General features: G+C 49.9%; 1 protein-coding gene across 1 annotated transcript in view; it reads left to right on the forward strand.

Annotated features, from left to right (window-relative positions):
* LOC147663123 (calcium homeostasis endoplasmic reticulum protein-like) overlaps positions 1 to 26,207 on the forward strand; it is a gene marked incomplete at its 5' end in the record, with an annotated part of 60,482 nt that overhangs the window by 22,228 nt on the left and 12,047 nt on the right. Inside the window, 4 exons of the mRNA XM_086950656.1 lie at positions 13,358 to 13,474; positions 13,922 to 14,016; positions 16,180 to 16,365; positions 25,576 to 25,626. Of these exons, the coding sequence (XP_086806782.1) occupies positions 13,358 to 13,474; positions 13,922 to 14,016; positions 16,180 to 16,365; positions 25,576 to 25,626 (449 nt within the window). The remainder of the gene's footprint in view (positions 1 to 13,357; positions 13,475 to 13,921; positions 14,017 to 16,179; positions 16,366 to 25,575; positions 25,627 to 26,207) is intronic.

The raw sequence follows: 26,207 nt of genomic DNA on the forward strand, positions 1-26,207 counted from the left end.
AGAATCTGCAACCCCTTTCCCAGGACTCCACAACCCCCCTGGGGGTCGCGCCCCACAGATTGAAGACCGCTGCTGTAAAGTATCTTAAGTTGGCCGAGGCGCAGCCGAGAGGGTGTCGCTACCTCCCTCGGTGATGCCAATGCCTCCTGCCAGTCAGAGTTGTCTAACTCACCTACATCTTTCTGCCATTTGTCTCAGATTTTTTTTTGGGATTTATTTATTTTTTTTAAAGACCTTTATTGTACATTTCTAAAATGACACAGCAAACAGCCTACAACCTCCGTGGGCCGGCTGCGTTGAGTACAATTTTTGTTCAACGTTATCGGGAGTACACAGCCATTCAGCCGACAACCCTGGGGTCCGGCGGCGTGATAAAGGAAAGTGCGTACATTTCATACAGTGTGTATATCGGATAACTGATAGGTCTATGGTTTTTGTGATTTTGTTGATAGTCTTTGATATTGAATATGTGTCACCTGCCGTTCGTGATCGTAGGCAGTCTTGGTCAGCACCCATGTCAACAATAAGCAGTGGAGATGTAAATAAGAAAATCATACATCAGTTGCGTTTTTCACAGCGTTATAGCGAGCACATAGATCAACTGTCAGTTGCACAAAGATAAAGGATTGGTCGTATGCAGTGGTGGAATCAGGAGGAGACCGTTGTATCCACAGTTGGTGTGCCTGATGTCTCGACATGCGTGTCGCCATCAGATATTGGTGTTAATTGTGGAGAGGTCAGTAGAAATAGTCGCAGTGTAGGACTGCCTGTGTACCCCAGGATAACATGTTCTCCGGTCATTCCCTGCAGTCCACGTGCGGTGTACCATGCGTCATGTGCGTGCAAAGGAAATATTGAGTGCCAACGGAGGCGCGATTACCAATATCACTTACACAAATTTTATAGCGTCTCATCAACAGTGAAAATGCCCTGGTTTTTAAACATAACCAGTGTATAAACAAGAATGTAAACTACATCAGGGGGAAGAGGGAGGAAAAAGACTAAATAAGGGTTAAGGCGTCCATATGCGTATAGATAGGGGGGGTTGGGGGGGAGTTGCAGCGGAGGTTAGGGTCCAATAATATGAGAGTGGGGTGAGAGTGTGGGGGAGGCGTGCGAAGGGTCAGCGTAAGAGTGTAAGGGCAGTGCTATCAGGTTGCAGCAATTACGCCAGCAGCATGCAAAGCGTGGGGTGGGGTTCCCGTCTCGTGCGATGTGGGAAAGGGCAGAGTCAGTGTGACTGCGCCAAGTGTATAGAAAGGCGCTAATAACCTTGGGCGTGTGGGACGAGGGGCGTGGCGCGAATCGCGTCTGTGTCATAACTGCAGTTGGGGAAGGAGACAGTAGGCACTCGGTCACCGCTGTGTCCCATATCCGTGGGATGGTCCGAGAGAGGGCTATATCTCAAGTGATTCCCTGTTCCAGAGTCGCTTGCTGGAAGGACTTTAGGATGTCATCCCAAAGCTGCGCAATGGGGAACTTCCTGAGCCCCGCCGTTTCTTCTCGGTGTAGGACCGTGCTCTCCGCTCGTGCCCAATTGGTGAAAGAGGTATACCAGTGCCGAATATGTGGGGGTTCACTGTTCTTCCAATGTTTGGTGAGCAGGCGTTTGGCCGTAATGAGTCCCAGGTCCCAAAACCGAGTCGGTACTTTGTTCAGTTTGGTCCTCTTATAGAGTCCTAGGATGCAGGCCTCCCACGTGTGCGGTATGTCTTCTTCAGTGCATTGTGTCAGCAGTGCTGTGATCGCGTCCAGGTATGACTGGACGTTAGGGCACAGCCAGAGCATATGTAAGAAGTCCGCTCAAACCTGGGAGCATCTCTGACGGGCAGTGTCGGTGACCGAGAAATACTTTTTTTTTTTTTTTTGGAAAACCTTTATTCAGAAAAGGAGATACATGCGCAGGCCCACAACCATCATGGCCGGCCGCAAAAGCAATCAATAAAGCAGAAGCCAATCAGGAAACAGGATATATCAAAGTACATCAAATGCGGTTGTGGGGCTCGCAGACAGGATATGAGGTTTTCATTTTTAAATTTTAGAAGAAGAGTGGGGGCTGCAACAACAAGGGCATCGCACCTCACAGGATAGGAGCACAAAGGAGACGATTAGGACCCACCCCAATCACAGCCGGAGATAGGCTATAACAAAAGCAACTATACAATCCAAGCAGCCACGGCGATAATACTGGACGGGAAACCACATTACAATGATCCACAGTCCTAAAAATCACCCCCAAAGAGCCTACCCCCCAAGAACTGAAAAACAGAGGCTTGACGAGAAGCCGAAGAAAGAAAAAGAAAGGTGCAAGACCAAGAGACAGCCAACCCTACGAAAAAGGAAAGAACCCTCCCAAAGCCAGAAAAGAGCGATAGAGACCATAGAACAAAACAAACTAAAATAACAAACCCCCCCACACCCGCCACCCTGCACCCCTGTAATGGCTACGGCCTAACCCACTAACAGCGTGCCTGTCGCCCCGGAACTGCCCCACAGAAGGGAAAGTATTAAAAGAAGTGGAGGAGGAAAAGTCAAACAAGCCCCCGGACACCTGATACCTCCTGCCGGCGGTATCCCCCCCATAGCACAATCATCATCAATAAGCAGAATCAGTCAGCATTAGCACAGGGAGGACAGTCACCAGAAATCCCCCACCCCAACCCCCTGCCCGGTGAGGTATTCGGTGCAATCCCGGCAAGAATAAACGGAGCAACCCCAGGGAATCAGAAGTCAACCCCGCAAGCGTCACAAGGAGTTATATCGCCAAAGTCGTAAGAGTTGCAAACCGAGGAAGCGTCTCAAAGTTCAAAGCAGTGGCAAGGAGCAAGAAAAATTCCCAAAGTCAAAGTCAGCCCTGACCAGTGCGAATCTGTTCCGGGGCACATCTCAACCAAGCCGCATCAGACCAGAAGCAATCAAAGCGTCCATAGTGGACCAGGGCAGTGAAGGCGAAGCACGGGTCGGTTTCAAAATGGCGGCATCCGTTGCGCAGACTGGCCGGGACAAAGGAAAATGGCGATCTTCTCCGACGGGACTGTGAGACTCTGCAATGGGGAACAGGATTTCCAACGATGACACACCATCGAAGAGGAGATGTAGAGGGAAGACCATGCACTGCAGTAGATGAAGGAAAAGTGGGGCCAACTCTCAAAGGAACAAAATCGGGCTGCCGCTCGGGCCCCCGCAGATGGAGGGTCAAATCAGTCGTCTGGATCGCAGATTTCTGTGCAGGCACTGCAACAACCGTGGCCGGCCGTGAGCAAACATCGTCCAGTTTTGCCGCCAGGGAGACACAAGCGCCGGTGAATTGCGATCGGAGCGCCCCAATCGCCGCCATTACGGACCTCAATGAAAGTGCGCCATCCATCCCCTCCATCCCGGGGCCCAGAGGACGGAGGGGAACACAAACTCCAGCACACAGCACCGGATAACGGGCACACACTTGGCGATCGCTACAGCAAGAGCGTCCCGAACTGGCGCACTCAGGACAGACACCGAGCCATGGGTGCAGCCCGTCGGCCCCGGGACCGTGAAACGGGGGCAGGCACACAACCCACAGCCGCAGTACAGGAGGATCCCAGCAGTGTCACTTCTCCATCCATCAACAAGGACAAGAGTCAAAAGCAGAAAACATTTTTTCCTAGAACTGGAAGACCGGCCACAATCGCGGTCCCACCGCCGATGTTGATGAGGTCCCTCTCGGGTGCTTCAGAAACCGAGGACCCGGCGGCAGCCCGGAAGTAGGCCGAAAATGGAACACGACATAACTTCGTCGCTAAAGAAGATAGAAAATCCGGGAAAGCACCATTAGCATCAGGCAACCTTCGTACAGCCAGGCACGGGGCGTGGGTAGAGGATAGTCGACAGGATAGTCGGGCCGCCGGCGGAGGTCGGCGGAGCCGGGAGCCTATGCGGCCATCTTGGATTACGGCGTAGCTCCTCCGCCCGAGAAATACTTGTTGATCTTATCAGGCGACAGATAAGCGCGGTGCAAGATGTAGAATTGTATGACCTTGAAACGGGGGTTGCGCGGGACATTGGTTGGACTAACCAGTATCATTGCCCATTCCTTGTCTGTCCAGTCTCTCCCTCTATCTGTCGCCTATTTGTCCCTTAGTTGTAGGGGGGTATGCTGCGTGTGCATCAGGAGGGCTTCTGCCAACCAGTGCACTATGTGGGTGCCGTTGCCCATGACCTGTAAATATTGCATGGGCCGCTCTTCAGATATGTCACCCCAGGCAGCCGTCAGCGTATGTACTAGGGACGCATGCAGTAGGAATTGTCCGGCCGGTAGGTCTGTGCGCGCAGTGAGTTCTGCAAAAGTAAGCAGGGCACCGTCTGCATAAAGGTCACCCAGTGTCTCCACACCCGCTTGTGTCCAACTCTCCAGCACAGCTTCCGTCATCACCCCAACTGCTTTGGGAGTACCCAGCAAGGGGAGCGTCGGGGCATACGGTGTCGTCGCTCGGGTAAGTCTCAGGCAGCACAGGAAGCACTTGCGCGCCACTGCCTGGTGCAATTACGAAGGGTCTGAGTCAGGGGATGGAACAGCGTTCACATTTGCGTTGGGTCCAGGTGGTGGTGTTCGTGGCAGTATCCCCCAAGTTCTTGCCGCACAGCCTTCCCGATACCCATTGCTGCTGCGCTGCCAGGTAGTACAGCTCCATGTTGGGGACCGCCAGGCCCCCAGTTTCAGTGGACATGTACAATTTTGCCAGCGCCACACGGGGCCAGCCTGCATTCCAGATAAGGCCACGAAGCATAACTTCCAGTTCACGAAACACTTTGGTAGGGACGCAAGTTGGGATATTAGCAAAGTAATATAGTAGCCGTGGCAGAATTATCATTTTCGTCAACGCCACACGGCTTGACACATTTAAAGGCAGGGTTTTCCAGAAGGTAATTTGCGCTCGTATTGAGGGGATCGCTCGCATCAGATTCCCGTCGAGTACATCCGATGGGTTCCTTTAACTGTGGATTCCAAATACCTGAAAGTGGTGGGGTACCATTGGAGTCTATCGCCACCCAGTCTGACATTGCACTCAGGCGTGTCCGGGCTAAAGGGGTAGACACCTGATTTGGACCAGTTGACTCTTAATCCCGACATGTCTTCCGGAATATGTCGGTGAGAGATCTCTGGGTGTTGGTCAAATCTCTAACATATAGGAGCAGGTCGTCCGCATAAAGCGAGACTGTGTGGACACCATCTGCCATCGGGATTCCCCACTCGTCCCCTCCTGCCCGCAGTATCGTGGCCAGAGGTTCCATAGCCAGGGAAAAAAGCAGAGGTGACAGGGGGCATCCCTGTCTGGTACTCCTCCGCACTCGGACAGCAGCAGAAAGTAATCTGCCCGTGCGCACCCGGACGGTGGGTCTTCGGTACAACAAGCTGACCATATCCGTGTAACCAGCCCCTAGGTCGTATTTCTCCATTACCGCTGTTAGATATGGCCATTCTACGGAATCAAATGCCTTTTCGAGGTCCAGCACTCGGCACCCCGGCCATTGCCGAGTGGCGTACTCTTGTATACGAAACAGACTATGGATATTATAAGGGGTGTGGCGTGTTGAAACAAAGCCGTTTTGGTCGTGGTGTACCAATGTCGGAACCAAAGGGGCTAGCCGCTGGGCTAGGGTAGATGCGAGTATTTTATAGTCTGTGTTCAAGAGGCCCATGGGTCGATAAGAGCCCATGTGTGTGCCATCACTGCCAGGTTTAAGAATGGAAATAAGATTGGCTTCATTAAGCGTGGGGGGAAGGGAGAAATCTTCCGCGGCCGCCGCATACATTTTCAGCAGCTCAGGAATGAGGATATTCGAGCCGGCCTTATAAAATTCGTCTGGTAGTCCGTCCGGGCCAGGGGATTTGCCGTTGGACAGATTGAAAATGGCCGCGCGGAGCTCCTCCGGTGTGAGCGATGCTCCGAGGTCGTCTTGCTGTGTGGCAGTCAGATGTGGCATTTGTAAGGTAGAGAGATATTCTACGATGTAAGGGTGGGGGACGCAGCGGCGGGAGCGATATAGGGCTCTGTAGTGGGCCGTGAAAGCTTCATGTATTTGGCGTTGCGTGTAGATCAATCCACCTCCATTGGTGCTTATCGCTGACACCAGCGCTGCACGATCCTCCTGCGTGATTAACCAGGCTAACAGTTTGCCAGGCTTGTCACGGAGATGGTGTGTGCGCGCTGGGTGGGCAGCGTAGTTAAGGTGTCAAAGGCGTTCCAAGAGTTGCGCATGTTCTGCTCGCGCATCCGTCAGAGGGTCGTCCGCGCCACCGATCGCGTCTTGTTCTCGGTGGAGCAGGTAGGTTTCTACTTGCGTCAAGTCATCCTCTAACTGCCTTTGCATGCGTCCCTGTGTGCCCAAGCAGTGTCCCCTGATCACAACCTTAAAGGGGTCCCATTCAACCTGGGGGGAGGACGCCGTGTCTGAGTTGTCCTCGAAATATTGCGCTGTTTGCGTGAGGAGGGAGTCTCGGAAGGTCTCATCTAGCTGGAGGGCCGGTTGCAGTCTCCAGGTAAGGATGGGTGGGTGTGGGCGTTCCCATGCTATGGCCAGGACGTGTGGATTATGATCTGAGTGTGTGCGGCCCATGTATCGTGTATCAGTGATCATGGGAAGGAGTTCAGCAGACACCATGTACCTATCTAGTCGCACACTCAGGTTATGTGCACCCGAATAATATGAATATACTCGTGCAGCGGGGTTGTGTGTTCGCCATGCATCGTGTAAGTCCCATTGTGTGGCCCAGCTGACCAGCGCTTTCATGGCTCCGTGCGCCGGCGTGCCGGTCTGGGGTGGGGAGGAGAGCTCCAGCGTCGCGTCTAAGATACAATTATAGTCTCTCCCCCCCCCCCCCATGCCCCCAAGATCTACGGGACGCCATGCCACGCCGCCAATATCGGCAAGAGTCGGGCAAAGAAACCATCCTGGTCAGTGTTTGGGGAGTACAAAGAGGCCAGTGCCACCGGCTGGCCATCCAGCCTGCCCTGAACCACTACGAATCTGCCATCTGGGTCTATATGGGTGTGTGAGACTGCCCAAGGAGTCCCAGGTCGGACCCACAGCAGTGTCCCACGGGCGAATGAGGAGTATTCCGTAGCATATAACTGCCCACGCCACCTACGGTGTAGTGTACGCACTTCCGCTTTGTTCAAATGTGTCTCTTGCAAAAGTGCGATATGTATCCTGTGCCGTTTTAAATAAGAGTAGATCTGATACCTACGTGACGGTGTGTGCATGCCCCTGACATTCCAGGTACATATCTGTATCTCAGTCATGACCGTTGTCTAGGTAATTCCTATGCCCACCATCCGTCCCCAGCCCCTCGCACGTGGTCTCACCCAGACCTCCCGCACCCAGCCTTGTCTCATGTCTGAACATAGCTGTGATTGTAGTAAGAAGTGACCCTCATAGGTGCAAAAAGGATGTGAATAGAAAAACACAATTAACCAAGAAAAGGCAATACAACAGAAAATGCCAAAAGGTCGGCTGCCTAACATGCCGCCGTCCAAATACTCAAGTGAGTTACTCAAACTATGCAGTTCTAGGGGGTGCTAGGCATTAGACACAAAAAGGCGAGTGAACAGTGTTATCCATGAAAGGGGTGTTGTCCCACCCCGGGCCGTAGATGAAAGGCCACAGCTAGCAGGCGTCGCCGGGGACTACGCCGCCCAGTTCCATAGAAAAAAATGTCTCTCCAATGCGATAGTCGAAGGGAAAGGCCATGTGGGGGCCCACGTCTCCGGTAGAGCCGGGACATAAGCAGTCAAAGTATATGTAATACTGACAGGGGGTGAGCTGCTGCAGTGTCATATATCAAGTATGCGTAATGTCTGAAGATGTAACTCACTGTGTCTCGTCGCTGTCGTTCCCCCAAGGAGCAAGGGACTCCCGTGTTTGTCGTTGTTGGACCCCACTCACTCCAAAGCGAGCAAGGATAGTACAGTTATGGCAGTGTCGGCCATGTGCCGTATGGGAGGGTCGTGGTGTTCTCTTCATTGGAGTAGATCCGCCGTCTGTGGTGTGACTTCGGGTGGGTCCGTAGATAGCTGAGAGTCTGGTATTCCGTAGATGGCCTAGTCGTCGCTCGGGAACGCATGTGGGCTAGCATGTAGGGCAGAGGACGGCGTCTGAGAGCTGCTTATTTCCGTGAATCTGCGGAGTGCATCTTGCTGTTCCTGTAAAACCAAATCCGCAGGCGGGGAGTGGGTTGTCGTCTCCCGCGTGTGGGCGATTTGCGCCTCCGGCGTCGCCTAGATCCTCGTAAGCGCGACATCGTGGCAGCCCCCTGTGTCTGCGGGGGTGCCTCGCTTACGCCGCCATCCAGCCAAGCCTCTACCTCCTCTGGGCTGGTGAAGAAGTGTGTTTTGTCCTGTGCCACTACTCTTAATTTGTCGGGGAAGAGGAGCGAGTACTTGAGGCCCGCCTGTTGCAGCCTCCGCTTTACTGCCAGGAAGGAGTGTCTCTGCCGTTGTACCTGGACGGTATAGTCGGGGGAAAATCATTATCGTGGCGTTATCGATCTGGACCTCCCAGAGTTTTCTGGTTTCGCGTCTGATCGTATCGCGATCTCTGTAGTTAAGGACGCGAAGAAGCGGCGGCTTGGGGTTGGAGCCCGGGGGAAGGGGCCTCGTGGGCACACGGTGTGCACGTTCCACCACAAAATATGGCAACAGCATGCCTTCCGGTAGTATATCTCTCAGCCAGTCTTCCACGCGTCTTGTGGGGTCAGTCCCCTCCCATTTCTCTGGTATGCCCACCAGTCTGATGTTATTTCTTCGTGCCAGCCCTTCCGCGTCCTCGGCACGCACCACAAAATATGGCGACAGCGTGCCTTCCGGTAGTATATCTCTCAGCCAGTCTTCCACGCGTCTTGTGGGGTCAGTCCCCTCCCATTTCTCTGGTATGCCCACCAGTCGGATGTTATTTCTTCGTGCCAGCCCTTCCGCGTCCTCGGCACGGTCTTCCAGAAATTCGACCCTGTTGAGGAGGTCTTGCACGTGTTTGTCCATCTGGCTCACCCGGGGCTCCAGATCCGCCAGCGCTCCCTCCAGTGTTTTAATGCGGTCCTTCAATTTTCTGTGGTCTTCCTTGAGGTGATTCAGATCAATCGCCACGCTGTCAATTTTAGTTTCCAGGGAGGTACGAGTTTGTTGTAGGGACTCTTCTAGGCGTTCCATGACAGCCAGCACATTATCCAATTTCGACGTCACCTGGTCGGCATCCATTTTAGGCGGCGATTTAACCAGCTTCCCCTTTGTTGATGTTCCTCCGGTACCAGTGCGTGTCTTCACACCCCCAGACATGAGCAAGGCGGTGTGCAATAGTGTCCGCTGCACTCAAGAGGGTCAGTTCCAATGGGGAGTGCTCTGCGCCGGTGTTCAGGTAGTCAGGGCGCCAGGGCCTCGCCGCGCCAGGAGGCAGTCAGGACGTGCAATGGTTCCAATGTGATCGTCACTAGGTCATCCGCACCGCAACCCTCTGCGGGTATCGCGGCCAGTGACTGCAACTGCTCGGACAGGGGCCAAGAGGTACTTCAGGCGAGCGGGGCATACAGCTGGTGTGTCAGCGTCTCTTCGTGTTAGCACGGTGCATGGCGCAGCTCACTCATTATCCCCACTATTGCAGGCACACTGGAGCAAGCGTCTGGTTGGGGGCATGTAGTCTGTCTCACATGGGGGTGGTCGTTACCCCCCGTCCCCCTTGGCACTCTGCAGCCGTCGCTGGTAGGAGTGGGGCATGCAGGACCACCAATTTTGGGGGGGGGGGGAGGAGAGTCTCCCGCCGGCAACCAATGGTGGAGGGTCCTCTCGGTAGGGCAGCGGCGTGCCTCGGCGGTGGCTGTATCTCGGCACGCCGAGTGTGTGCGTCACTCCTTCAGGGGCCCTGGTACCACACTCCGTGAGGGTCCGTCCCCAGGGCCTGCTTCCCAATGGGGTCCCCCGTCACTTGTGGCGCCTCCCGTCCTCCTGGGCTATCAGCTTGCAGCCGTGAATGGGGGCAAATAGGTGTTCTCTCCCCATCACAGGTCCCGTAAGTGCATGGTAATTGGTGTGGCTCACCCTAGGGTGTCTGGACGTACTCGTTCCTGTCCACCAGCGCAAGGCCGCAGTCCAGCTAACCGGGTAGCGCAGTACCTTTGGTTGCTCCACGACGCGGCGTCTCGCCGTCTGTGCCAGGCGCTTGGAACGTTCCCGTTGCTCCGACGCCACTCCGGCCCCGCATGGGGGTGAGGACAGCTGGGTCTGTGAGATCGTGGGGCAGTTGCAGTGGTGCAGCCCTGGTATGTAGGGATTGCTGCCCGGGCTTCGCCTTCAGCAGTCGGGTGTCTCGACAGGGAGTTGTGCAGGTCGCGGCGCCAGGCCTAGCGCCCCGGTTGAGACGACGGCCTCGCGCAGGCGTCCATGCCGAGCCAGTGTGGCCCAGTGCGGCTGCAGTCCCTCAAGCAGTGTCCGAGCGACTCTGAGCCAATGATCGGCTCCAAAATCAGTTGGCGGATAGATGAGGGCTACCCCCGGCTTCGCCTTCAGTTTCGGCCAGTTCAGGATCAGTGGGGCGGAGAATCGGCCCAGGGAAGGGGAGCTCGGATCGGCGCTTTACCTTGTTGCTTCCTTCGCCATTGCGCGCCAAGCCACGCCCCCCTGCCATTTGACTCTGATTGTGTGAGTTCAGAATTGAGTGAAATGCTCTGTTGATAAATATTGCATTACAGGAGAGACACAGTAGCAGGTTTTTTTACTGTCTGCAACTCATTGTTTACCATGTTGATGTTGTTGCCTTGACAACAAGGCTGTCTGCTGAATAGGTTGGTGCTTGCTGAACATTGTCTTGGAACTGCCTACCTATTTTATGAGCTCCGCTATGGTTCAACAGTACGCCAACAATGTCACTGCTAGGCTGAGAGGAGTTGCTTTCTTGGAAGTTAAAGGTTCTCCGATTTGTATTGTATTAACTTTAGCAAAGTAAAGTTACTCTGTGGCGTTCCTGTATTTTTCAAGATGTTTCTTTTTGTGCCTGTTTGTTCGTGTTCCTTGACAAAGTTTGCCCTCCGCTATGCTAATACTATTCTACACCTTTGTGCACTTATTACATACTGACGAGCACTGCTTGCATTCTAGTCCACATTTTACCTGCTACATTATCCACATTTGTAAAGCGTATTTCGATCATGTTAGTGGCCAGTTGCGCTTTTGATGACTGTGCACCACGTTGTGCGACTGTGGTGTTTATGATCAACCAGTCATGGTCGCCAGGCGTTATATTTGTCCACTGTCTGTCAATTGTGTTGTTTCTACTTAACCCATCTCTGTAAAAGAGACGCCCCGCCATTGTATCCAGACTGCGGTTTCAACTTATTTTAAAATATTGGTATTTCTGTGGATTGACTTGGTATCCGTCCCACATGATGCATGAAGCAACCAGTGCTGCTGCATGCCTCTGATGGATAAGCCCATTGAGAGGGGACAGTTATGTTGTGATCCAGAATGAAAAGAGACCGGCTGAGCAGATTTTATTATTGGAAAAATACCACATTACAGAGACCTGAGCAATGGAGAAGCGAAGTTGCATCGCAGTGGGCAAGGTGTACTTTGCACATTACGGGCCTGAGACTACCCACAACCTCAATAACGTGCTTCAGTCGTACCATGGTCATGCCGTTAGGTTTATTTATCGGTCAAAGGGGAAATGCCACTCACACAGTAATAAGTGTGTGTTTGTAGCACAGTTTGTCTGACCTACAGTGGTCACCTCTCAGAGTCTGGTGACTTGTTGGATTAACATGTGCATCACCTGCAGGGATGATCACAGGTTCAGTTCCTAGTAAGTGCGCCCAGCCTGTCATTGTTCGTAGATTGATAAACTGAGAATCCTTGATTTGGGTAGCAATAAACTTCCAATAATATGTCGATCGCGCTAAGAGACCCTGCAGACTGGCTGCACCTTTCAAGTTGTGCCACTTATGGTATATCTTACTTTACAAAGTGGAAGACTGGGTGCATCCTCTACTGAACTATTAAGAAGAGGATCCTCAAAGAGGCCTAGTAGTGCTAGCAGAGGCCTCCATCCATAGTTGGTTTGAACTAGCCTGTGTGTAAGAGGTTCCTGGTGTACTGTGATTATTTTGATTCAGGAATTTTGGAGTTTAGGGCCCTCGTATGTTGGGAACATGCCCTCCTTCTTTTTACTTCAATATTTGTTTCTTACCATGAAAAGTGGCAGCAACAGAGTGCTAGTTACTCTAGAAGCCTTTAAGGGTGCTAAAGATTTGGAAGGATGATTTCACAAGGCAGCATCTGAGCTGTTGCTAAGAATGGTTTTGTGTGATCATGAGTCTGAAGTATCAAGTGCATTCTGACTGGTTAGTCCTGCGGCTCAAGGCGTAGACTATTATTAGAAGATTCCAAGCATGCCTTCAAAAGAGCGCTCATCTGCCCTGTCTGGGGGTATATAAGATCGGTGTGGTACATTGACATTGTAAACTTAGTTATACGAAAGTGAGGTCAGTGGGTATTTGGTTCCTTCTCATGTAGCGAAAGTTGAGTTGATGAGCTTGTGAAGGAGTGCCCTGTAAGTCTGTGTGCAGCCCAAGGACCACAGTGTTGACTCTTTCAGTGGGGTACGTAGCTTGACATTTGACGATTTTTGTCTCTGCTCCCTTATCCTCTTCCTTGCCCAAGCAGGTGTTGTTTTGGATGCAGTCATCCTATCTTTGGAAGAGCACCTGGTGCTATTCAGGTATCTCCGCCAGCCGGCGCATATCCATGTGGAACTGGAAGGGCGAGGGGATCAAACCCAGTGATCGTTCACCTGACACCCTGTTTCTGTATTCTATGACTTATCTATGATGGAAGGAAAAGATTACTCTGAAGTTGCATATACGCCACCCACTCATTTCATGGTCGAATAGAATCCGTGTTGATCACACATCACTATCCGATGTAGTGGAGATTTTCTTTCCGAGGTCTCGGTGTGCGTTTGTTTCCTTTCTTGGCCTGGAGACTGGCCATGGTTGTGAAGGAAGTAAATTCACTTGTTCTTGAACTTGTCGTCATTTTGAAGAATTTCACTGGTAGAAGAACGACTGGAGATTGTCCAGCCAGAGCAAGTATCTTTGTGTTAACTGATTGCTTATCTAACAACGGGTTGATTATGAACTTTATTGTGGTGCATGTTGCCTTCTATATCACTTAGTGTGTTGTACTGCGTGTGTGTGAGTGATTTACTTTATCCAATTAATGAGTGACTGACTACCAGTATTTTTGGTGCAACAAAATAAATACAGTTGTGCAAAAAATTTTTACTTGTCTTGTTTGGGTTTACAGGAGGTTAATCTATCATATTTGTTTTCTTTTAGAAGCGGCAGTCAGTCTCGCTCATCCCGAAGTCGATCCCGTTCCAGGTCTAGGTCCAGGTCAAAGTCTGCGTCACCAGGAAGGCGACGTCGGTCGAGGTCTCGGAGTGCCACTCCACCGTGAGTGTCAGCGCACCCATTTTGGAGGGCTGCCTGCCCTCGATTTGTTGGACATATTCGCATCTTCCTAAGTGTCATTGACCCCAGTGCTTGTCAGTTGTCCCCACTGTTAAATTGAATTTCCCCCCGTAAATACACTCTAGGGAGATTACCGATATTGGGAGACCCATCCATCCCCTGACCCTTCTAACGAAGTTTGTGGACAGTTTCAGGCCATGTTTGCATCAACTCTGATTTTTTTTTATGAGCTTTTCTTGTGATTTCTGTTGTTAACTATGGGAATTCTGTTATTAAAACATGGTCTCCAATCCTTATTAATGCGTTCTTCTGCCATTCTTTTGGAATGTTTTTTAAGTGCTTGGACGAATGGTTTGGGCGATAGCAATGCACCCCAAAGTCTTGTTTTATGATTGGAGTTGTGATGAGGCCTTTTCATTTTAATCTTAGGTCTGCTCCTGGTTTAGGGTCAGGTTCTGCCCCCCTAATACCAGACCATAGACTTGGAGAAGAAAATAAAGGGCATCAGATGTTGGTGAAAATGGGTAAGAAACATTCTGCTTTCCTCCACCCACTGCGGCTTCCAGCGCTGCACCGGCCCCTACATTCATTCTTGGTTTGGTTTCCAGTTAGCTCCGTGCAGCTTGTCTTCATTGTGGCTTTATTACAAATGTGTAATCCCTTCAAATTGTGTCCCAGCTGTTTGTGATACTTTCTTCAATGGGGGCTCATCCTTCAAACCAAAAGACGGCATCGGGACCTAAAGGCTATTTCAAATATGTACTCACAGTTGGATGTTAAAAGTCGATGTGTCAGCAGTAGAAACTTGCCTTCCGACATGCTGTCTTTTGCCAAGTCCCCCGGGGGCTTCTACAGCCTCACCTTAGTCCCAGAGACGACTGCGAGCGGGTGGCCTCTCAGTTCACTGGCAGCGGCACCTGCCTTGAATTGACTTGACATTTTTAACACCTGCAAATGCCCAATGGTTTCTTGGCGCTAACATTATCCTACTCCCAACCGAATATCATAAACTGGACAATAAGAGATATAGGGATAGTGAGAACAGCCAAGGCTTTAAGTGTTTACGAAAGCGGAGGAAGTTAGCCTGACTCTTGAGATGCATGGGCAGTTAGTTCCAGAGTTTACAGGTGGAATAGACAAAACTGTGGCTGTCCCTTGAAGCTTGCTTTATTGTAAGAATGATCACTGAGCATGAGGCAGCGGATCATAGCAGTCTTTTTGGGGAGTACCACCTGAATTTACTTTTGAGATGCTCTGGCCCAGTTCTATGCAAGGCTTTGTGTGTGGTTGCAACCCTGCCTCACCGCAGAAGGTAGCCCCTACCGAAAGAACCTGTAAGTTTCGATTTTCATTGGCCTTTAACACAGTGCATACTTTTCTCTTTTGCATTTGAAGTAACAACTTTACACTGTTTAATTATCATGGTTGTTATCACTACAATTCTCTTGATGGAAAACGCGCTTGTGTTCAACATGCTGTATGTAGGTGATTAGAAATGGGTGAGTGCTTGACTAGACCGCTAGCTCTGAATCTCACAATGCTTTATTGACTAGATGCAGTGTACAAAAGGGTAGCCTGTGTGTGTGCGCGCTCCGCCTCTGCTACTGTGTGAAGTGTCATTGGTGATTGTGTGCAAAGCTTTGCATGTCTGTTGAGGACACCTGCACCATGGGGCAACTCCTTACCACCAAAAGACCAGTGCTGCTCCTTTTGATGGTAATAATATCACTCCTTGCGTCACGGGCCTTTCATTTGTACCACACACTGTAATGCATGCACCTTGCATCCTACTGCAATGACCTCCCGTGTGTCTGTTCGTGGGGTTGAGACTGGGTACTAAAAGTTCTGATGGATAGTACTTTGGATTAAGAGCATCTGCTCATATAACAGGTGAGCTGTGAGCTGAACTGGTCGCTCCTATTCATTAAGTGAAAGTTTGCAAGTAAACAAATGGTAATACTTATATATGTGAATCATATTTACAACTTAGGCATAGATACCATCTTCTTGTGGCTGTAATTACCCTTAAGAAATTGGCCCAGGCATCTTTGGGCTAGTGACAGTGACTTCTTCAAGATTTTCAAATGTCGGAGCCATGGTCTCCTGTTGGGCCAAACCCGTAGTTCATTGTCCTTAAAAGTGACTTGTACATCGGGCCTCTGGGCACTCTGTACATGGGAATCGACCACTAAAGTCTAGTGCAAGACCAGTAGTGAGTGGTTAGCAGTTCTCAAACCTTTGTAATAGATGAGCAGGAGGCCAGGCTCCACTAATCCTCAGGAAATACTGATACCTGTAGTGCAGCGCCTGGATATCCCCATGGGTGATAAGCAGTGCTATACAAGTACTATTGAAAAGAGGGCGGTTCTTGTTCAGCGGTGGGGTTTGCAAGGGCTGGAAAGCTGCAGGTAAGGTTTCTGAACAAGGGATACAGATTTTTGATGGAGCAGAGTAAGGGCCATATTTAGCTTGAATGTGATCGTTTTGACACTGACAGACATTTGCTGCATGCTGTGTACAGCCTTTCTCACAAGTTTGGTCGCAGTTGTGGCCATCTAAATTTGATCTGTGGTTCACCAAGAACATAGACCACTGTGCCACCCATCCAACTCATAGACTTTTTGTGGAAAGGCAGGCTTCATCTACTCAACTAAATACAAACCCACTTTTCCGTGTCGACACTGTAGGCTGGAGTGGCGCTGGTGGGCTAGGCGCTAAAGAACAAGGAATCCAGGACCCAATCAAAGGCGGGGATATACGCGACAAATGGGATCAGTATAAAGGCGTTGGAGTGTCCCTCGATGACCCCTATGAGAACTACCGCAGGAATAAAAGTTATTCCTTCATTGCCCGGATGAAAGCAAGAGATGAAAGTAAGTGGCTAGTGTGCAGATTGTCCTGAACACTTACCTGCAAAAACTGAATGTGTGTACTCAGGGGTTTCTTTTAATTACAAAGGCTTCCTGCGATTAGGCAGCCCTTGCCCAGAATGTTACCTATTTTTCTGTACTTTCTTTTGCCTTGGATTCTCCTGTGTCTTCTCAGTTTTTCTTGGCTATTTCAATATTTTTCCATCTTAGGCAGATTTCTGTCCAAATTTATTAACCTGTGTATTTACACATTCTCTCCCTTCTGCCAATGATTTTATTCCTCATCAACTATTCCATATCTGGGTAATTGATAAATGTATGTCACCAATACCTTTTTAATTCATAACATCTGCCAATATTTCGATTTTAATTTCAGTGCCTCCTTTTAATTTGTTTGCACTCCCTCTTGTGAATTATTTCTACACTGTTGAGTTCATTTTTTTATTTCCTTTTACATTTACGTATTCGCATCGGATGATGCCATAATCTCCTATTGTGTCCAAGCCATTAATTTCAAAACCCCTCTTCTATACATCAAAACAGATTCTAGAACCCTTTTTTCTGTTAAACTTTTTTCTATTTCCTCATTTTTGGATAGATGAATTGTTGTCTATAATCTGATTTGTTAATTATGTCCATATACTGGGTTTTAGGTATTCCTCCTTGGAGAAACCCCTTCATGTTTTCTGTGGGCTGGATATATTGAATGTTCACAGACTGAAAGTAGCCTGTTGTAGCTGGAATAGAATAGTAGAATTAGCACTGTGCTCCTTTAAATTGTTATGTCTTAGCCCCTTCCCTGTGTCTGTGTTTTTATTGCACATTGATCCTGTCTCACTGGCCCTTTTTTCATCTAACATTGTGCTACAGTGTGAGTGACTTGCATTGTATACAGGGACCACTGACATAAAAGCGCTCTCACTCACTTCCTTGTTTCAAATAGTGATGTTTTTTCAAGAGGGTTCACCAGGCGATGGGCACATTGGCTTAAAAGTACTCAACCATGTTGAAAGGCGTGGAGATGTTGTGTTCTCTGTGGAAAGCTGGCCCCTCCCCAGCATATCGATTACAATTAGCTTAAAAACTCTTGGCTCCATTAAATTGCCTTCAGTGACAAGGGATTAGTTGCCAACTTAGCTTTCGTATTATTAAGATGTCCCACACCAAAACCTATTGGCCAAGTTCATGCACCTTGCTGGCCCAAGTCTTCATCTGACGGATACACAGTGACTTCTATCACAGTTTGCCTTTTTTTTTATACTTTACAAACATTTCCTTTTCAATACTTGGACTGTGGGCTCTGTGACCATTGGACATTGCTGGTGAACGTTATGCTGCAGTGAACAAAGCTATACTTGCAACGTCTGCATACTGTTTCTGAAATAATTCTCGAAAGGTCTTTGTTGCTGAAGATTGTTTTGTTCCTTTCAAGTTGTTCGAAGTGCCATGCTGGTGGTTAAAAACTTAAAATGTGGTTGAAGTGGCTCCAACATTTTGTTATCTAAAAAATTTTCACCTAGTAAATTGTGGGGTCGGCTTCGGATCTAGGAGCTGCGGCGTGTGACTGCAGTCTGCTCTTCCACGTTAAGCCCTGTAGTGCCTTCACAGCTCTGAAGTAGTTACTGATTTGCAAAAGTGCCCCAGTGTTGCTGAAATTTTTTTAAGCAAACATTAGGTGCCTCCTTGTAATTCCTAAACCTACTTTGAGGTGCCATGGCCTAATTTAGACAAAGGTGTTGTAGAGGCAAGAGGCATGTCACATGCCCTAGGACCTAATACTGCAGCTTCTATTTCCTGAATACCATACAGTGCAAACCTAATGCTGGATAAGTACGCTGGGAGCAGAATCAAACAGCTAGTCATGAAGTACCATTCAGATATGTCTTGAGGGTCTCTTCAGAGCTTCTTGAGCTCATCTCAGGACTATCTGGGCTTTCCAGAAGTGGAGATGACCCAGGCAGCAATTTTCAGAAAGGCTGCAAGCACTTTCCTCCTTTCCAGGAGCCCGCCCAGCTCCAACTTCCTGTCAATCTCTGTTAAAAGATTTTGGGGGTTGCCGCTGTCAAGCTGGCTTATCAGGGGTGTCTTCTGGTATATGATGAGCATACCCATGTCCAGGGCAATTCCCCAGTGGTATCTGTTGATGCCCGATGTTCTGGTTCAAACTATCCTAGGTAAGCCCAAGTCCTAAATAAGGAAGGGTGAATGTTTTTTAAAGGCTATGAAAAGTAAGCACGCCCCTAATATATCACAGCATTCTTTTACCACTCGCTCTTTGCACATATGGGTGTACGGGACCGGACCTCCCCGTTTTATTTAAAGCAAATTTCGATTATAGTTCCCTTCGTGCACTAATAAGAAGAGCCCATTCATTGAATAAAATGTGCATAAGTGAAGTTAATAGTTAGGAGCAACCAGACTTTTCAGGAAGAAAGGGTATTACTGCACCACAAGATCTTTCGTATCTACTGTGAACTGCCTCCCTAGGGACCAGGAAGAAAGATGAATACCCTTTATAATAAGCCTCCCACCCCATGAGAAGGCGGAAACGAGCAGCCGTCATTCTAGACCAATAACGATTTCCCTCTCTCCAAGATAATGTGCTGTCCAGGATTAATCTCACGTGGACCAAGCATAGTGCTTGTAAATGATCTGATTTTAGGGGAGTGTTGATTCCTTGGTTCATGTTACAAAGTGTGTTTGCAAAAGTCTGGGTCTGAAGTGCAGCTGTTTCATCCTTGGGCGTTCTCACAGATACTGAGTCTAGAATCCGTGAATGAAGCTTGCATTTTTTCAGTCCTACACGGATTCGGCCTAGAATTGAACGCTTGGTGTTGATCGTGTAAGGGGGACAACAAATGAGCCAGATTCCAAATTTATTAATGAACCATGTCTTGATGACCTGTAGTCTAGGTGATGTTCTTCAACAAAGGTTGGACCTGAGAAGGGATTTATGACCTGATCGCGCAGAGAAATTCCTCTCCTGTTAAATCTGACCGGCCCACCCTCCATAATGACCCAAAAGTATCCATCAGTACCGTCCTGAATGGGCTAGAGAAACAAGCATTTACAATGCAATGGTCTCGGCATTATTGTAGAGCTATTGGCATTGCTCATGACTTTTTTTTTTAATGAAATAAATGGCATTGTCATAAACATTGCCAATAGCTTAATCGTTAAATAAATGGCATTGTCATTTACAATGCCAATAGCAGCAGTGTCCTCACTCAGCAGTAGCCCTAGGCTGCAGCAGTGTCCTCACTCAGCAGTGGCCATAGGGTGCAGCAGTGTCCTCACTCAGCAGTGCCCCTAGGCTGCAGCAGTGTCCTAGCTCACCAGTGGCCATAGGGTGCAGCAGTGTCCTCACTCACCAGTGGCCCTAGGCTGCAGCAGTGTCCTAGCTCACCAGTGGCCCTAGGCTGCAGCAGTGTCCTAGCTCACCAGTGGCCATAGGGTGCAGCAGTGTCCTCACTCAGCAGTGCCCCTAGGCTGCAGCAGTGTCCTAGCTCACCAGTGGCCATAGGGTGCAGCAGTGTCCTCACTCACCAGTGGCCATAGGGTGCAGCAGTGTCCTCACTCAGAAGTGCCCCTAGGCTGCAGCAGTGTCCTCACTCACCAGTGGCCATAGGGTGCAGCAGTGTCCTAGCTCACCAGTGGCCATAGGGTGCAGCAGTGTCCTCACTCAGAAGTGCCCCTAGGCTGCAGCAGTGTCCTCACTCACCAGTGGCCATAGGGTGCAGCAGTGTCCTCACTCAGCAGTGCCCCTAGGCTGCAGCAGTGTCCTAGCTCACCAGTGGCCATAGGGTGCAGCAGTGTCCTCACTCACCAGTGGCCCTAGGCTGCAGCAGTGTCCTAGCTCACCAGTGGCCATAGGGTGCAGCAGTGTCCTCACTCAGCAGTGCCCCTAGGCTGCAGCAGTGTCCTAGCTCACCAGTGGCCATAGGGTGCAGCAGTGTCCTCACTCAGCAGTGCCCCTAGGCTGCAGCAGTGTCCTAGCTCACCAGTGGCCATAGGGTGCAGCAGTGTCCTCACTCACCAGTGGCCATAGGGTGCAGCAGTGTCCTCACTCAGAAGTGCCCCTAGGCTGCAGCAGTGTCCTCACTCACCAGTGGCCATAGGGTGCAGCAGTGTCCTCACTCAGCAGTGCCCCTAGGCTTCAAAAGAGTCCTAGCTTACCAGTGGCCTTAGGCTGCAGCGGAGTTCTCACCGGTCAGTGGCCCTAGGCTGCAGCAGTGTTCTGGCTCACCGGTGGCCCTAGGCTGCAGCAGTGTTCTGGCTCACCAGTGGCCCTAAGCTGCAGCAGTGTTCACTCACCAATGGCCCACGGCTGCAACAGTGTGCTTGCTCACCAGTGGCCCTAGGCTGCTGAGGGGTTCTCACTCAACAGTGGCCCTAGGCAACAACAGAGTCCTCGCTCACCAGTGGCCCTAGGCAACAACAGTCCTCGCTCACCAGTGGCCCTAGGCAGCAGCAGTGTCCTAGCTTACCAGTTGCCTTAGGCTGCAGCAGAGTTCTCACCTATCAGAGACCTGAGGCTGCAGCAGTGTCCTGGCTCATCAGGGGCCCTAGGCTGCAACACAGTCCTCGCTCAACAGTGGCCTTTGGCTACATCTGATTCTCCCTCGTCAGTGGCCCTAGGCCGCAGCAGTGTCCTGGCTTACCAGTGGCCTCGGGCTGCAGCAGTGTCCTCACTCACCAGTGGCCCTGGGCTGCAGCACTACCCTCACTCACCAGCGGCCCTAGGCAGCAGCAGTACCCTCCTTCACCAGTGGCCCTAGGCAGCAGCAGTACCGTCATTTACCAGTGACCCTGGCAGCAGCTGTATGCTCATTCACCAGTGGCCCTAGGCAGGAGCTGTGCCCTCACTCGCCAATGGCCCTAGACTGCTGTAGAATTCCAATCCATTAACCCATTAGTAACCACTGGGCTGAAAAAGAGCCTCCGCCTACCGGTGCCCCCATGGTGCAGCAGGGTGCGCCGCCACCTGTGCCCCCTGGACTTCAGCAATGGTTAAACCAGGCACTGCTCCCCTAGCCTGCTGCAGTATCCGCTCCATCTGTATCCCCCAAGCACTAGCCCCTGTACTGCAGGTGTGCCCCCCTCTCTTCCACCAGTGGCCCCTGGGTTACAGCAGTGAGTATCCTTAGCCAAGTATTTCTAGGCTGCAGCAGTGACACCCCCGGCCAGTGGCCTCCAGGATGCAGAAGTTACTCTTCCCATCCAGCACAGGGACCCTAGAATGCTAGTGCCTAGATACATGTGTTCCTCAGCTGTTTGTCCGAAAGCACTAGCTCCTGTTCTGCCAGTGGCAGTGGTGCAGCAAAGCCCCCCCCCCCCCCCCCCTCGGGATGCAGCCGTGTCCTCGCCTTGGGTGGTCCTACCCTGCAACAGATACTTCCCCGGGCAGTGTTCCCTACATTGCAGTAGTCCATGTTCCCTACATTGCAGTAGTCCGTGTTCCCAATGCAGCACCGATTCCCCTAGGCTGCTAGTGCCTAGATCCTCTTGGTTTTCAGCTGTATCCCCGCAAGCTCTATCCCCTGTACCTGGGCGCATGTCCTCCAGAATTAGTCAGTACTCAGCAGAGGGCACAGCAGTGCTCTGCTTTTACTGCCCAAACAGAGCAGCGTGTGGTTTGACAGTACTGGCGGGTCTAAGCCGTATCGTTTTCTGAGCAGTGCTGTCCTGCGGGGATTGTTCGCGTGCGCAACACTTGAGGGCAGTGGGCGAATGTTAAGTCAAGCTGTGTGGCGACACCCAAGCCTTGGAAGTGAAGGCTGGCTTTGGGCACCTGTCACCCTCCCCACCTGTGCTGGCTGTTGCCCTAAAGGTGCGTCCAACTCCAAGGCTGTCTGCGGAGCCCAACGCGAGGCGAGTTGGGGTCTTATTTGGTCTTACGAAGGGGTTCGGGACACAGAGGGCACCGGTGCAAGCCTAGACCTGCCCGCCAGGGGCCGCCGAGCCGCCCTCGCTCACACGCCACCCCATGAGCCTTCCTTCTCACGGGGCGTTACAGTGGCCCTTGGCCACGGCGTCAGATGCAACTTACTAGACGCCAATCAGGGGAATGTCTGCTATGAGTTCAGTAGGTACAGTGGCACCGGGGCACAGAATCGCGGGACTCTGCACCTGAAGCATTTATGTTATTACTACATAAGAGACAGAACCGGGAAATCTGCGTGCTTCCATAAGTGCCCATCGTACCCTTGCAGGCACTAGTTCGGATGCCAATAGTGCAACAACTGCATGGGGCGTGCAGCTGCTGTAGGACCCCCAAAGATTGGCCATCATTGGGCGTGCATAATGCACACTTTTTCTTTTTAGGTTTCCATTTAGCAACCAAAATAAAATGAAATGGCAACTGTTGACTTCTATTTCCTTAAATACTAAGCGATTTCAGCCGCCAGTGCCCGGTCTCCATGAAGTCCCACGGGCCATTGATACGTCACAGAGGCGGACGAGCGACAAGGCGCCCCACCCAACCGCCACCCTCACAGACGCGCCTTCAACGAGCCTTTGGCACCTCCATAAAGCAGCAAAATCGGAGTAAGTGCTTCGGTCTCCCAGAGTCAATCAAATCCTTCAGCCTCACCTGACCAACCACACCTTAAGTTTTTCTACCGAGCACTCTGGTCGCCATTTTATCGCTTCGGCTGCCATCTTCCGTGAGATGTCCGGGCCCCTGACTCCCTCTCCCGGTCAACCTTTCACACCGCCGAGGTCACATAGCTGCACCCAAGCTCTTACCTACTCAGTGTCCAGCTCGAACATATCTGAAACCACGCAGAGATCAGTGGGCCTTTGGCTGGGATTTCAGAAGAGCAGCAGCTCCGCAAAACACCCCGGCTGCCTCGCGCTCAACGTGCATCGCCATGCATACGTCATGACCGGGAAAAGGGGCTCGGGATTTCAGGCACGGGCCTCTGATATTGGGGGCAGGCACGGGAAGGGGCTGAAGCACCACCATCTTTCTCCGAGGCAAAGTAGAAATGCCTCGAAAGCAGGGTAATTTTTCGGATTGAGGGGTGTGTTTACGTTCTCTCCTCTTCCCATTGGCTGGAAGATAAAATTCCAGCCAATGGGAAGAGGAGAGGAAGTAAATAGAAAGAAACAAAAAAACACACCCCTCAATCCGAAAAAGACAGGACTTGAAACAAGTGACTCCCTTCTCCTCCCATGGCTGGCCTCAGTTTAGGAAGCCAGCCAATGGAGAAGAGGGGCGGGTTCCAAGCCCTCTAACTCCAAAACATGAAATCTTCGGGACTCCGCCCACTGCTTCGCAGTGCGACGGTCCCTCGACCTAAAAACAGCTGTGAGGGCAAAAAATCATAGCAAGTCCTGCAAATGGATTTAGATACCACTTGTTTTGCGGTACCTAGTTCAGTGAGTGAGAAACTTTCTCCTGTCTTCAAACCCAAGTTTCAGCAAGAGGTGGGCAGGTACGTTTAGCCTTTTCAGAAGACCTTTTCCTCATATGTTTGAGATGACTAGTAGGAGGGGTACCAAAAGAGAACAAAGTCAAGATGAGTTTGGCACTGATCTTTCCTGGCCCACTGATGGTTATCTTCGATGTGCACAGTCATAGTGAGTGAGTTCCATAGTTGGGCCCCTACTGCAGCAAAGTATCTACCTCCTTTCTAACTGCTGAAGTTTGGCCACCCATTAGAGCTGTTTGTTGAGGATGTTGTGCCCTTTTCATCCAGTTGATTGTGGGAAAGGCAGAGAGATTTGAAAGTAACCTGATGTCAGAAAGCTATTGTAGTAAGCAGAGGCGGGCTGGCATCATGATGAGCAGCGTATTTATAAACAGGCTTCCCGGTTTAATGTGTTGTTTTAAAACATTTCTGTTTGTATTTATCCAAATTTATTTTTGGGCCATTTTATTGGTATTTAGCCCTATTTATTTTATTGTTTGAAAATAAATGGGGTCATAAAATGGTATATTTCCACATTTATTTAAATGATAAACGTGCACTCCTACTTTGATTGCTGTTGATTTTTAGCAAATTAAGCCAAATATTACAATACACAGAGAAGTAAGTATTACCATTGTATACAAATATATGTTAACATATGCCTGTATTTAATGTAACCTCATCATGTTTTTAAATCCCTATGGTGTCTATCTGCTCAGCAGTTGCCCTGGAATTCATGAAGGACAAGAAGAGTCACTCTCAAGAAGCACTATTTTCTGTAGTTTTCTGCTTTTAAAAATAAGTACAGACAGGAAATAGATGGTTTTCTGTATTTATTTGTTAAAATCTGTAAAACGGTAAACTGAAAGCCTTATTTATAAACTTTACCATGTGCTTTACTCTTAGAGTAAGGTTGGGTGGTCGAACTTTGAAGCAGCTGTCCATGCCTTGCAGTCAATTCATCATTAAATAGTTTCCATCAGAGATAGCTAAGAACATAAAGGTATAATCTTCGGAGTATAGTTGTGGGGTGGACTATATCCATGAACGCAACTTTATGAAATCACCCCATGTTAATCAACATTAATCGAACGCAGCATTCTGTGTCACTTGAAGAACTTCTTGCTGCTGTGCGCAGCCAGAAAGTAAATGAAGAGCAGCAAACATATTTCAAGCATTAAAGATAGGAATAGTTAGCAGGACATAAGGCAGGCATTTATTGCCCATGTTTGGAGGCAGTAGATTCTTTTTAAGTGGCAACCCATGTCTCCCAACTGTAGCCCCTTTGGATGACTCTGCACCCCCTCATCCAGACTTTCCCTTTTTTCTGTAAGACAGCGAGGACAACATACCATTCAAGAGCTTTAAATGTTTATAGAGTCATGTGGTACATTGTAGAGCTAGCAGCCAAGTTGTGGCAGACACATCCTTTAAAATATTATCAAACATAAACACACCTTATGATAATGGGTCAAATTCTCAAGTAATATTTGGATATTACCAGTGCCCTCAAGGAGAACATTCAGGGAGTGGCAAACCATCTAAGAATGATGGGGACAAACCATCACTGCTAGTGGCCGCCTGCTAAATTGTTGGAATGATTGCAGACTGGTGGCCTTGTGGTACTCAGGCCTGGTGGATATTCTGAAAGTAAAGCAGTATGGTCTCAGAATCTTCAGCAGGTGTTGACGGTCTCCATCCTGCTATTCCCCACTACCACGATCCATTCTCTGACTGTCATTGCTTATGTTTCTTTTGTTTCACTCACTCTTTGTGCTTTACCTTTCCTACTCCTTAGATTTCAAGGCAGGAGGCCCGTTCCCAGCCGGCGCCACGCCGCCTGCAGGTGGTAAGTTATCTTTATTATGCTACTGCTCAGTTTCAGTTCACCCACAAAAAGCAAAAGTCTACCCGAAGAGGCTTACATACTATCATGGTGCTTCATTTCGGGACTTTTGCTGTGAAACCACATTCACGCTGTTGATAGTAAGTGATTTTTTTTTCTTCTTCCTGTCCGCTTGCTGCTATGCAGCCGGAGTTTTTATTTTTGTGGCTTTCATTTTTGCCTTCTCATTGTTTTCTTCAGGAAATGGTTACTCTAGTCTGCAAAGCTGGACCTAGTTATATCTTATAGTTTAGTCAATTCATGTGAGCAACTCCAGTTTGTTTACAAACTCTGCCACCCAACTGCTTGCAAAATAGTGGGGAGCAGTAGTCTTTTGAATTCTTAAACCCATTATTCACTGGGGTGTTTTCACAGTGGATTCAGGGCATCCTTTTGTTTGGTGTTCATTGCATTGCATTGCATTGCAGGACAGTCTCACTGCTGCAAGGACAGCAGCTTAGCCGTGGCCGCACCGATGCCTGTACCAATAGTCTACCATGGTGGTCGGGTAATTGAGACCAGTTACCCGAGTGACCCCCATCCTA

Source organism: Lissotriton vulgaris, unplaced genomic scaffold, assembly GCF_964263255.1.
Source record: "Lissotriton vulgaris unplaced genomic scaffold, aLisVul1.2 SCAFFOLD_1556, whole genome shotgun sequence".
Classification (NCBI taxonomy): domain Eukaryota; kingdom Metazoa; phylum Chordata; class Amphibia; order Caudata; family Salamandridae; genus Lissotriton; species Lissotriton vulgaris.